The sequence below is a fragment of the Phyllobates terribilis genome, unplaced genomic scaffold (genome assembly GCF_046119375.1).
Source record: "Phyllobates terribilis strain yellow unplaced genomic scaffold, ASM4611937v1 Scaffold_4__5_contigs__length_816908805, whole genome shotgun sequence".
Lineage (NCBI taxonomy): Eukaryota > Metazoa > Chordata > Amphibia > Anura > Dendrobatidae > Phyllobates > Phyllobates terribilis.
The window spans coordinates 726,614,370-726,626,775 of NW_027362764.1; the positions used below are offsets into that span (position 1 = coordinate 726,614,370).

At 42.0% G+C, this 12,406-nt stretch overlaps 1 protein-coding gene across 1 annotated transcript in view; it reads left to right on the forward strand.

Moving 5' to 3' along the window:
- ENY2 (ENY2 transcription and export complex 2 subunit) overlaps positions 1-6,381 on the forward strand; it is a 30,267-nt gene extending 23,886 nt beyond the window's left edge. Inside the window, exons 4-5 of the mRNA XM_073679776.1 lie at positions 3,159-3,233; positions 6,172-6,381. Coding sequence (XP_073535877.1) covers positions 3,159-3,233; positions 6,172-6,248 — 152 coding nt within the window. The 3' untranslated portion in view covers positions 6,249-6,381. The remainder of the gene's footprint in view (positions 1-3,158; positions 3,234-6,171) is intronic.
- The last annotated feature ends 6,025 nt before the right edge of the window (positions 6,382-12,406 follow it).

The window sequence follows — 12,406 nt, forward strand, 5'->3', positions numbered from 1 at the left end:
TGGTCCATACTCTTTAAAGGGGTTGTCCAGTCTTTTGCTGAAAGTTTGCAGTCACTCTGTAACTGCATTCTTCTGAATCCCCACAGTGTGCGCACTGGTTGCTGTCAGGATTCTCCGGTGTCGGTGGGCAGTCACGTGACGGCACACATTCCGACTAGATGAATTAAGCGAGGCCGCACAAATCTAGTCAGTGATAATGTGAACGTAAGTGTGCAAATCATATAATCGGTCACACGGTTGCCTGCTCTTGCAGAGAATACTGAAAGTGTGCGGTGTTCACGCTGTGAAGATTCAGAAGTCTGAAGTCACATAGTGACTACACACTTTTATAAAAAGACAAGGCAACCGCTTAAAAGAGAAGTAGTAGTAAAATGAATGTCCCTCAATAGTGTGGTGTGTGACCTAGGTGACTCCAGGCTGCATACTAGTCCAGACATGCTCTCCTGTGTAGAGGACTACACTACTAAACTACAAGATAACATGATTACATGCATTTCTGCCATACATGATAATAGTAGGTGAATTCATACAATAAATAGCTGCAGAGTTATAAATGTCTCTTGACACACACTGCCTCTCTGTACATGATCTGATAGTTCTGTGTGCAAAGTCTTCAGTGTTTCCTATGATATGCAGCTTCAGCCTGCCTCCTGTTTGTCAGTTACCAAAACAGAATAAAAATTGGCTGCGCTGCTGGAAAGAAGTCTCGTGCTGCGATGTTCATTAAAAGGTTCACTACGCGTTTCAGTCCCATACTGGCATCTTTATTTAGTGTAAAAAAAAAAAAACTAACAGGTTTCCTGTTTGTAAGAGCTGACAGGGAGAAATCTTCACAAGCAGGAGCCACGAGAGTACCTGAAGCTGCATCACATAGTGCAAGAAATACTATTATCATGGACAATATAAATATCAAGTGACAAAAATACTATGCAACAATATGAAGAAATATTGACAATATCAAATGATACGATTACCACTCAATAACAATATCCCTATGTAGATTCGATGGGACAGTCAGCAAAAAAGTACACCAACAAAAGAGTATGAAAAGACATTTATTTTATACACAAAAACCAAATGATTAGTATAACATTTTATAAAATAAATAACGAAACGATTATTATCTGTTATTAAATGTCTCTTTGCTGTAATTATAATATCTTAATCTTATAATCAATTCAGTATTACCAGAAAGGAACACTTTACACACGCAGGTCACTATCACCTGTCAGTGTCTCCTCCAGCTAGTTCCTTCAGTTCCTCTTGGAATGCCCCCAGGCATCTTCTCATGGTATGATCTTCTTGGAATGCCCCCAGGCATCTTCTCATGGTATGGTTCTCTTGGAATGCCCCCAGGCATCTTCTCATTGTGTGGTCCTCTTGGAATGCCCTCAGGCATCTTCTCATGGTATGGTTCTCTTGGAATGCCCCCAGGCATCTTCTCATGGTATGGTTCTCTTGGAATGCCCCCAGCCATTTTCTCATGGTATGGTCCTCTCGGAATGCCCCCAGCCATCTTCTCATGGTATGGTTCTCTCGGAATGCCCCCGGCCATCTTCTCATGGTATGGTTCTCTCGGAATGCCCCCAGCCATCTTCTCATGGTATTGTCCTCTCGGAATGCCCCCAGCCATTTTCTCATGGTATGGTCCTCTCGGAATGCCCCCAGTCATCTTCTCATGGTATGGTTCTCTCGGAATGCCCCCAGCCATCTTCTCATGGTATGGTTCTCTCGGAATGCCCCCAGCCATCTTCTCATGGTATCGTCCTCTCGGAATGCCCCCAGGCATCTTATCATGGTATGGTTCTCTTGGAATGCTGTCAGGCATCTTCTCTTGGAATGCCCCCAGGCATCTTCTCAGGTCTCCTTCAGGGATCTTCTATACCCCTTTATAGGACTTCAGCCATGTGTTCCCCACGTCAACCTAGAGAAAATATGTCTCCCCTTTTGATCAAAGGCTCAAATATCCTATTGTTCTGTAGTTAGCAGGTTGTACAACATCCTGATCATCTTTCTTTAGCACGCTACGTACATTGGAGGCGAGCTGGTTGGGTGATATCACCCGAAACATTTGCCCTACAGGGAGAAAATACTTATACTCTCAGGAGCCTTTGTTTCACTGAAGGCCCCCATACAGATTGCACTGTCAGTCAAACCTGCAGACATTGGCAGATTCAGCCAACAGTCTAATGTTTATGGGGGCCCCTTGACTCTCCTCTGACAGATTAGGATCCATTGTGCCCAATTTTGACTCCCAAACCTTTTGTCCTCTAAGACATAAGCCACCACCAGCATCGGGCAGAAGCTGCTCCTCATAGAGAACAGAGAACACTCCTATGTGAGGAGAAATAGCTGCCGGCCAAAGGATCGAAGGCGTATGGTGGGCGGCTTCACTTGTGCATCCAAAGGTAACACCGCTGAAGGCCTTTGACATACAGCAATTGACAAAATGCCATTTTCAGATTTATCCCAATATATCCAAGATGTATAATCAGATATTACATTTATTTTCTATCTGTATATCTCACAATAGGTTGCATGGAGTCTGTAAAGTATGACAGGGCAGCAGTCCCATGTCACTGATCTGTTACTGCTGCCCTTACATAGGGCTCCAACCAGAGCAAAGTGCAATGTGGCTGTCCCTCCACCCACCACCTCTGCACCAGAGGCATCATGGGAAGTGTAATATGCACTAAGGGAATCAATATGGCCGATATCCCAGCTAACATGGGACCAAACAAGGCATGCACAAAAACCATGACATTATTCTTTAATAATGGCCTGTGTCATACTGTATAGCCAAAATGAAAAATTGCTGCTTTAATTAGCAAATCATTCCCCTATTTGCCACCCCATTCCCCTATTTAGATTAATCTGTACTGAATATATTTAGGCCTTTGTCCTTATTTGCGCTTTTGCCTTTCTCATATTTTTGAAGGCAAGACCAGATCTGCAGACAGCGCTATTCTTGCTGTCAAAAATACCATAAAGTCCATCTTGTATGTCAGCGAGGTCCGTTCATTATCTGATCCTTCATATGTCCACTAGTCCAGGAAATGTCTGTCCATGAGATTTGCGCTGTTTAGTCCCTTGATGGTTGTTCTTTCCTATTGTCCTAAGCCGGATCTTCTAACCGAGCTTTTGCCTTCATGTTTTAGATGTGATCAATGAGAAAGGACTTGAACACGTCACGGTGGATGATCTGGTCGCAGAAATCACTCCCAAAGGCAGAGGTGAGCGATGACAACGGACTATCTGTGGCCGACCAGAAGCCATCCCAATTTTTTTTTTTTGCAGAAGATAAAAGTTAACTACTGGAGCAAGTACAATTGAAGGAAGAATTACTGATCTCACATGTGTTGTTTTATTGTGTTACAACTGGAAAATCACTGTTATAGGAAGGATCATTAATAATTTTTGATATTTGTATAGACACCTTAGCAAAGCACCAGACAAATCTTTCTTTAGCCAAATTGCCCACCACAATATGGTAGTGTTATTTTCTGCACCAAAATGTACAAATACATGGTGTGGGTGGAGCAGGGTCTGTGAAGTCTGCAGCGGGGGCTATGTACAGCTGTGGTGGTTTTTAATTTCTTTTAAACATTGACTAATAAAAGTTTTTGATTTTTACCTGGTCGGTGTGCCAGATACAAAACCCTCCTTTCTATTCCTATGTACAGCTGTGTTCACACTGCAACATACAACACTGCAGCTGTCATGCAAACGATGATAGAAAAGTGTAAAACTTATAGCTCTCAGGATATGGCGACTCGACTCAGAAACAATAAATATATAGATAGATATTTTAATTAAAAAAAAATTATATATATATATATATATATATATATATATATATATATATATATATATATATATATATATATATATATATATATATAATTATTATTATTATATTTTTTTTTTTTTTTTTTTTTATTTAATGTTATATTTCAAACAATGTATATCAATCTGGTATATCTGTAATCGTTCTGACCCTCTAAATAAGGTTAATACTTTGAGTGAATAATTAAAAAAAAAAAAAAAAGCAGAGTAGCATTTTTTTTTTATTTCCTTTTCCTTCCCATAAAGTTAATACAAGTTAGTTAATGAGATATATGAGAAATACAACTCGTCGCGCAAAAACCAAGCCCTCATACAGCTGTGTTGATGTAAAAAGGAAAAAAAAGGTTCTGACTCATGGAGTGCAAAAGCGAAAAACTGCTTTGTCCTAAAGGCCCAAAATGGACTGTCCCTTGAAGGGTTAAAGGGGTAGACTTTCTGCTGACATTTCTGAAATGCTGGAGTGTATGTATAGTATATGGGACAATGAACCTGCCCATTGCTTACCTTAAACTCATGTAGCCGCCAGCCCCCTTGAAGCCAATCCAGATGCCTGTGAATATTTGAGTCGGGCACAAGTCCTTATCGGGAGCAGCTTAGATGTGCAATTACTCATCTTCCTCCTCCTCTAGCAGAAAAACTAAAAAGCTGCTAAGGCTTTGTGCACTCAGAGATATTGAAGCAGAAACTTTCAAAACTCCTCAAAAACTTTTTCTTTCTCCGAAAAACTCTGCAAAAAGACTCCAAAAAAAACAGTCCAAAAACACTTGTCTATGGTAAGGGTAAGGCTATGTGCCCACGATGCGTTTTTTAAGCGTTTCCGCAGCGGTGAAAATGCTGCAGAAACGCTTAAACGCATGGTAGAAGGCCTGCCATGTTCCCCAATGATAATCCGCATGTGCTGTGCACATGCTGCGGAAATTTCCGCTGCGGATTATCATTGCGGAAAAAAAACGCAGCACTGCCAATTATTTTGCGGAAGTGCTGCGTTTTCGCCGCCATTGACTTGTATTGGAACGCATGGATTCTGCATCACTGCATCTGCACATACGAAATCCAAGCGTTTCAATGTGCGGATGGTACCCGGGTCTGGAAAAGAGGAGACTCTCCTCTGGACCCGGGTACCATAGAACCTTTAAAAAAAGAATAAAATAAAAAATAAATATTATACTTACCTTCTGATGGCCCCCGGTCTCCTTGTCTTCTCTTGCCGGCAGATCGCAGTGGACTGAAGGACCTGCTCTGACGTCATAGTCATGTGATGGCAGGTCCTTCAGTGCAGTGCACCGCGAGCTGCCGGCAAGCCAGGACGGAGCGAAGCAAGACTGCGGGGGCCATCGGAAGGTAAGTATAGATTTATTTTTTACCATTCTTTACGGTTACAGTATATAAATCCATGCTGGTTGTATGGATTTATATAGTGTGACCAAGTTGTCAAGCACTTTCCAAGTGATGCTAAAATCGCCTGGAAAGCGCTTGTCAACCCGCATGCGGAAATGCATGTGAAGAACGCTTCACATCCGCATGTCCCTGGCAGGAAAAATGCATGTACAATCCGCATGCGTTTTTTCTGCCAGGGAGATGCAGAAACACTCAGGAAACAATCCAGAGCATTTCTGCATCGTGGGCACATAGCCTAAGACCCACCAAATTTGGCTATTACTTAGCGCAGTCACCAGCAGTTTTTTTTGTTTGTTTTTTTAAATAATCATTTGATTTTGCTTGTTAATCACATTGTTTGTTTGCCCATTCCATAACGGGGGGAGAGGGGGTTATTAACACGAGTAAAAGTTCATGTATTACATCTGGGCTCACCGTAGGCTGTACAAGGGGGAGAGCATAATGATGGGCAGGTTCCCGTTCTCAAGTGCCACCTCCACCTCCATCGCCCCTCCACCCGAAACCTCCTGCTCCAAACAAGTGCTGCTCCCTGAACTTTTAGGGTTGCACAAACCTCCCCTATTATCAGTCCCTTCTCAGTCCTGGCAACTCCACTTTGGACAGACTGACTGACTCAATAGCCGAGTAAGCCCCCTCCTCTGCCACGGCCGATGCATAAACAGAAAGTTTAGCTATTGATAAGAGCAGTCAGCCAGCCCCCTTCACACGCAGCGTTGACGACGAGCCCACACTGGAAACTTTCTGCTGTGTCCATCACCAGTTGGAAGTGGAGCTGATAGCTGAAGTTCTTTTCTCTTTTGGAAATTAAAAGTATGTTTGTCAGTTTGACTATTAGCACATGTATTCATATCTTTTTTCCATTGAATGACTATTTTCCATATTTGTAGACGTGCGTCCGTCTAATCATTGTTCCCTCTTTCTCTCCAGCCCTGGTGCCTGACAGCGTGAAGAAAGAGCTGTTACAGAGGATAAGGGCTTTTCTTGCCCAGCATGCCAGTCTGTAACTTCATTTGCCTATCTTGTTTTCTACTGTGATACGTGTTATTTTTGCACAATTTGTTCTCCATTTTCGAGCTGTTTTTTTTTTATTACATAATTTGTAGCATGTCTTAACCAAATAAACCGTTGCCAAACAAATCTAATTCTAATGGAAAACTTTGCCCAAAACATAACAGCAGTTCATGTCTGCGATGGCGGTCAGCGAAATGATCCGTCTTTAATGTTTGCTAGAAGATGCGATCTCCCCAATAAAAGTGAGGGGAATGCCGATGCTACATCGCACTATATCATGCAGTCGGTGGCCAAAGTCCCCATTTAGACTCGGCCTACGAGCCGACTTTGGCCTTTTATATGAAAAACTGCATGCTGTGCCAGGAAGAGTAGCAGAGGGAAAGTATCTGATCTGAGAGCACAGATCACAGCTCTGATATCACCCACAGAAGAGACTGTTCACTTGGTGTCAGCATGGAGGAGAAAATGTAAAGATGTTTTTTTTTTAAGAGTTAAAAGGGGTTTTTCCAAAAACCAAGTTAATTTTAATCAATAAAGCTTTGAAGAATAATAAGTTCCACTATTGGATGTGTTTAAAAAAAAAAAAAAAAATTCCTGCGCTGAGATAATGTTATAAATGTGCCCCTGCTGTGTGCTGTGTAATGGCTGTGTCTGACCGTACAGGAACATGGTCTGATCATACCACAGCTCCTGGGCAGGGGAGGAAGGAAAAGAGTATACAGACAGGACAGCAGGGGATCACAGCTGATTCTTTCTATGAGCTAAAAATTTCACTGCCTGTTTTTTAAGCAATGTTTTACTTCAAAGAAAGAATCAGCTTTAATGTCTGTATACTCTTTTGCTCCCTCCCCTGCCCAGGAGCTGTGGTATGATCAGACCATGTTCCTTCACGGTCAGACACAGCCATTACACAGTACACATCAGGGGCACATTTATAAGATTATCTCAGCACAGGAACATTTTTTTAACACACTCAATGGTAAGTTATTATCATTCCAATATTTAAAGATTAAAATGTTTATTAAGATTAACTTTGTTCGTGGGGAAACCCCCTTTAATACTTTAAAATAATTATAACCACAGTTAAATAACAAATTTTTATATTCTTTTGTCAATGCACTTACTGACCAGCTGATTTTGATGGCTTTCAAATGATCCAATTTCACCTCTACCAGTGACCGTCTAGATCAGTGTTTCCCAAACTCCAGTCCTTACGCTCCCCTCACAGGTCATGTTTTCAAGATTTCCATAGTATTGCACAGGTGAGAGAATTCCTGATGCCTTGATGATATTTCCACCACCTGTGTAATAATAAGGAGATCCTGAAAACATAATGTGAAGATCCGGGGTCTACCGTGGGCATAACGCTACTCAGACAACAGAGGGTGAGAGTAAAAGAGCGTGGCAATACTTTATTGAACCACAAAGCGGACAATAAACACCTTGAACAGTCCCAGCAAATACCCAAGATGGTACATTACACAGTCTCACCCTTCCGCTCCACCCGCCTGGGATAGAACAGCCGCGACTTTGGAGACTTCCAGGGCTGACTACCTCAACCAGTGGCCCCCCACTTCTGGCGGGCACCCAAGGAGAGGAGGTAGTGGCAAGCTTAGGAAGCTAGCAGTCCATCAAGGTACAAGACCAGGAGACCCGAGGGTCCAAATCTAACCTCCAAATGTCTCCATGGGGTCTAGGCGACCGGTAGGTCCCTCCTAGCAACCCCAAAACAACATATCCATGGGGCCAGGTGACTTCTTTGTCCTCTCCTGGACTCCCCAAAATGTATCCATGTCTCTGTGATGGTTAATGAAGCAGATCCACTCTTTCCAGTCAGGGCCGGTACCCTTTGGCTAGAATAATACAGAATTCAAATCTGTGTCTTTTTGGTAATGCCATGCAATCCATCTGCTGTCCTGAAAAGAATGTCTCTCATTCTCCTTCCAAAGTCTGTCTGACTTTCCTTGATTCTCTGTCCCAAGACTCCCTCTGTCTCAGAAACACATGTCCCTTCTGCTTCTCTGGGCTCGGCCCCCTGAATAGCAGAACTGCTCTCACCCTCCTCCCCCCAAAGCTTAGTGTGTATATCACATGTCAGAGGTAAAGGTGCAGGGCTCACCTATCATTGTTTGAGATAATCTATTTACATAGTTGGTATCACTATCACAGGGGCTCTTGTAAATAACACCATTGTTTCAGAATCAAAGAGCAGATAACATTCAGGGTTATACAAATAGTAGTCTATGTTAATCAACTAAAAAAGAACAGAGATTAAAGAGTCAACATAAAAATAAACTAATGCTGCTCTTGCCATCAGAAAGTATGTCTAGCATAATTAAGATTTTACTCTGTATCGTCACACATGACCTTTGGGGAGCCATGAGGACTGGAGTCTGGGTAACACCGTTTTAGATCATGTGTGGTCCATCCAGAGCTAGATCCTGGCTGTTTGATGTCCTCACCAATGTTCATGTCATCATCACTGATATCATGTACTTGGATTGGCTCAAGCACTGTTACATCGCATACACGGTCCTCGCACTTTGCGCCTCTCAGAAACCTCACATGAGCTGGGCTGTGGATGGAGAATGGGCACAGTTAGGTGCACTGGGTGGGTCTATAGTGCAATCTAGGATAATGATCATGGGTAAATAAGGAGTATTAACACACCACAAAATCAGAACTTCACAATGAAAACAAGTAGGCCACCGCAAAATGGTACCTTATATTGCAAATTAGCAGTCATTCTATGGACAAAGCACATCTACAAGAGTTTTTATGACCTCCATTCTAAATCCATAGGCATTAATGTGGATTTCAGCAGCTATAATAGTTTCCACTATTCTGTGAAGGTTTTCTGCAAGATTTTTGAGTTTGTGGTATATTTTGCCCATTCATCCAACAGAGTATTTGTGAGGTCAGACACTGATGTTGGGGAGAGACCGGGCTCACAATCTCCGTTCTAGTTCATCCCAAAGGTGTTGGATGGGGTTGAGGTCAGGATTCTGTGCGGTCGATGAATTTTCTTCAACCCAAACTCACCCAACCATGTTTTTGCTTTGTGAGCTGAGCATTACTCCTCTTCCAACAAAAGTTACTGTTAATGGAAGAAATTGTGACCTGTCCCTCCAAAGAACACGTTTCCTAACACTTCAGACTCCAGTGGTGGCAGCTTTGCACCGCTCCATCTGTCATTTGGCATTGTGCTTGGTGATATAAGGCTGCATGCAGCTGCTCGGCCAATAAGCTTCTGGGGCAAAGTCTTATGCTGATGTTAATGACCGAGGAGAAGAGATAAGCAAACCCCAACTTAAAAGTTTGAGATTCGTACCGAACAAGAGAGAGTGTTTTTGTTTTGTTTTTTCTAGATCCAAAGTTCGGGTTCTCAATGGGGTTTGGGTTCTGGTCAAGTACAGTTCTGGAACCCGAACCAAATTTTGGACTAAAGGTTGGGTAGATGTGGTCATGTTCTCAATCCTAGGGCACAGATTGCAAGGTTTATGTTTGACATCAGAAAGACCGTTCTCTTCCTGATTGGGGAGACGTGTTAACAACTCTGCGTAGCGTGTAATGCGTAAGCGGAAACAACAGCGGCGTCTGCACCTTTTAGTGGACATATTGCCATTGTGGATTTGCTGTTGAAATACTGCAAGTGATGAATCCCATGTGGATGCAGCCTTTCTGTGTTTTTCTCTGAGTGGTCCATTAATAATGATCTCCGGTTCATATATTTTATTGAGTCTGGAGTCAAAGTGATTGACTGTGTACACTATATACATGTATAAGAAGTCATAAAGGGAAGAAAAATCCTTTAAAATGGAACAATGCTATCTGTACATTTTCCAGGAGAAGGTATGTAATCATTTGAATGAGTATGTGACATGAAATATAGAAAAACATGTAGTGCATACAGTACATGCCACACTATCCCATAATTACATAGTAACCTGAACTAGGCAATGACCTTTTTATGTATTCTATACCGCATATAGTATAATGAGCCATTGTAGTAAAACTCCTGCATACAGCGTGAACTACTAAGGTCTGTGCGACCTTAATTGTAAGTTCACCTTCTTGTAATTTGCTGTTCTTACCCATAGTACTATTTATGATCATAAAACCACAAATTCAGACTATTGTATGCGAGATGCACTCCAAGAAAACTCCAAGTCATTGTCCAGTTAGTTATAGATGCCTGTGACTACGAGAAGACACGCTGGGCAAACTACCATGGCATTAGTTGTTCTATATAGTGAAACATATTCCGAAAATCTATATACAAGGGGGTAGCAGAATTTATTTATTTACATACTTATTTCCTGTCTGTCTTTCTGCCTGATAAACTCCCTGAGCTAACAGTGCTGAGTTTTATCTGACCTGTGTTTAGTTTCCCTCTTGACCTCAATGCTGTCCCCTTGCCTTCTGTGAGATGCAGATCATACACCACCTTTCTCTTCGGCTCTAGCCAGACAGTAAACACCTTCCCCACAATCCCCCTGGGGCTCTGCTAAAACACTCCCTGTCTCCTGTGACTATGTTAACCCCTCAAGTTGCTGGATGCTTCTGGAGCACAACACTTCCTGTCTCCTGTGCTTGTGTTACTTCTAATAGTTGCTGGATGCTTTTGAAGCAACAGCACTACTTCTGCATGTCACACCAGGATTACTAGCATGTGCCTCCTGGGGCAGCCATGAACATACCTATCATGTAGTATCATGTAACCTCTTACACAGAGAACGGATCATCTTGTCTATGTAGAGGGCAAAATGCCACATAAGCGTAATCCTTATTGCACGTTAAAAAGCCACAAACCTTATAACATACTTGACAGACCAAGCACATTTTTAATATTGTTAGGGTTCACCAGGTGAGATGGATCCACTAAGCCATAGGTCAGTGTGAACATACGGACCAATAGTGATGGCACAGCAGAGAGAACCTATATAACTGACTATATACAACTAAACGGCAAGAAAGCAGGCGGAAGCCACAGAGTTAAACGGAAAGACTGAACATTGATGGAACAGAGATAATTACAGCATAATTTGTACAATCTCTATATAACAGTTTGTAATGCTTACAGCAGATGATGGGTTAATCAGCAGACATGAGGAGCAGAAGATATACAAATACAGGGGTTTGCAGAGATGACTGCAGAGTAAAGTAAACAGTCTCTGCATGACAGTTCATAATGTTTACAGCAGATAATGGGTTCACCAGCAGAAAACAGCCTTCAAATTTGTAGGCTTTTAGCCTGGGATAGGCATGATATTAGGTTTAGGGTCCCATCAAAGAAAGATTGCCTTGTCACGGCTAATGGGCCTCATGAAAGTACCTTCATTTTTATAAGTATATTCCATATAGCAGTAATGTAGTCCATGTATCACTTACAGAGGCTGCTGTATTTTTTTTTTTGTATATGGGTTCATTGGCAGGTCTGAGCAGCAGAAAATGCAATTTGTAGAAATCACAGGAGTTTCCAGACGTGATTGCAGCTGAAGGAACTGGATGATGGCAAACTTCCAGACAAACAGCAACTTAGCAAAACACTGACTAAATACTCAAACATTACATGTGACACTGGACACGAGACAGGTGCATAACAAATATTTTAAATGGAGAATGGAGTTCAGTGGAGAAAGCCTGATGATATGGGGTTGTTTCACAGCCAAAAGCATTGGATACTTGACTAGGATCGATGGAGGTCTCAATACTGAGCTATATGTGCGTGTTCTACGAGATAAGTTAATTTGTACAATCGAGTGCTATGGGTATGAAAAGGACGAAATAGTGTTCCAGCAGGACAATGGCCCGAAGTGTACATCGAGATTGGCAAAGAAATGGTTCAGTGACAATGAAGTAGAGGTGCTGGATTGGCCCCCACAGTCCCCAGACCTCAACTCAATTGAACATTTGTGGGTAGAGTTGAAGAAAAAACTATATACTGTATGTACCGAAGTGAGTCGACCAGTATGCACCAACTTTACAAAAGCTAAGAAAATAATAAAATTTAAATATAAAGTTTTAGGAGAAAAACAGTAACAATGCTGTGACTAGTGTTGAGCATTCCGATACCGCGAATATCGGCCGATACCCGATATTACAGTATCGGAGTTCCGATACTGAGTTCCGATATTTTTACAATATCGAA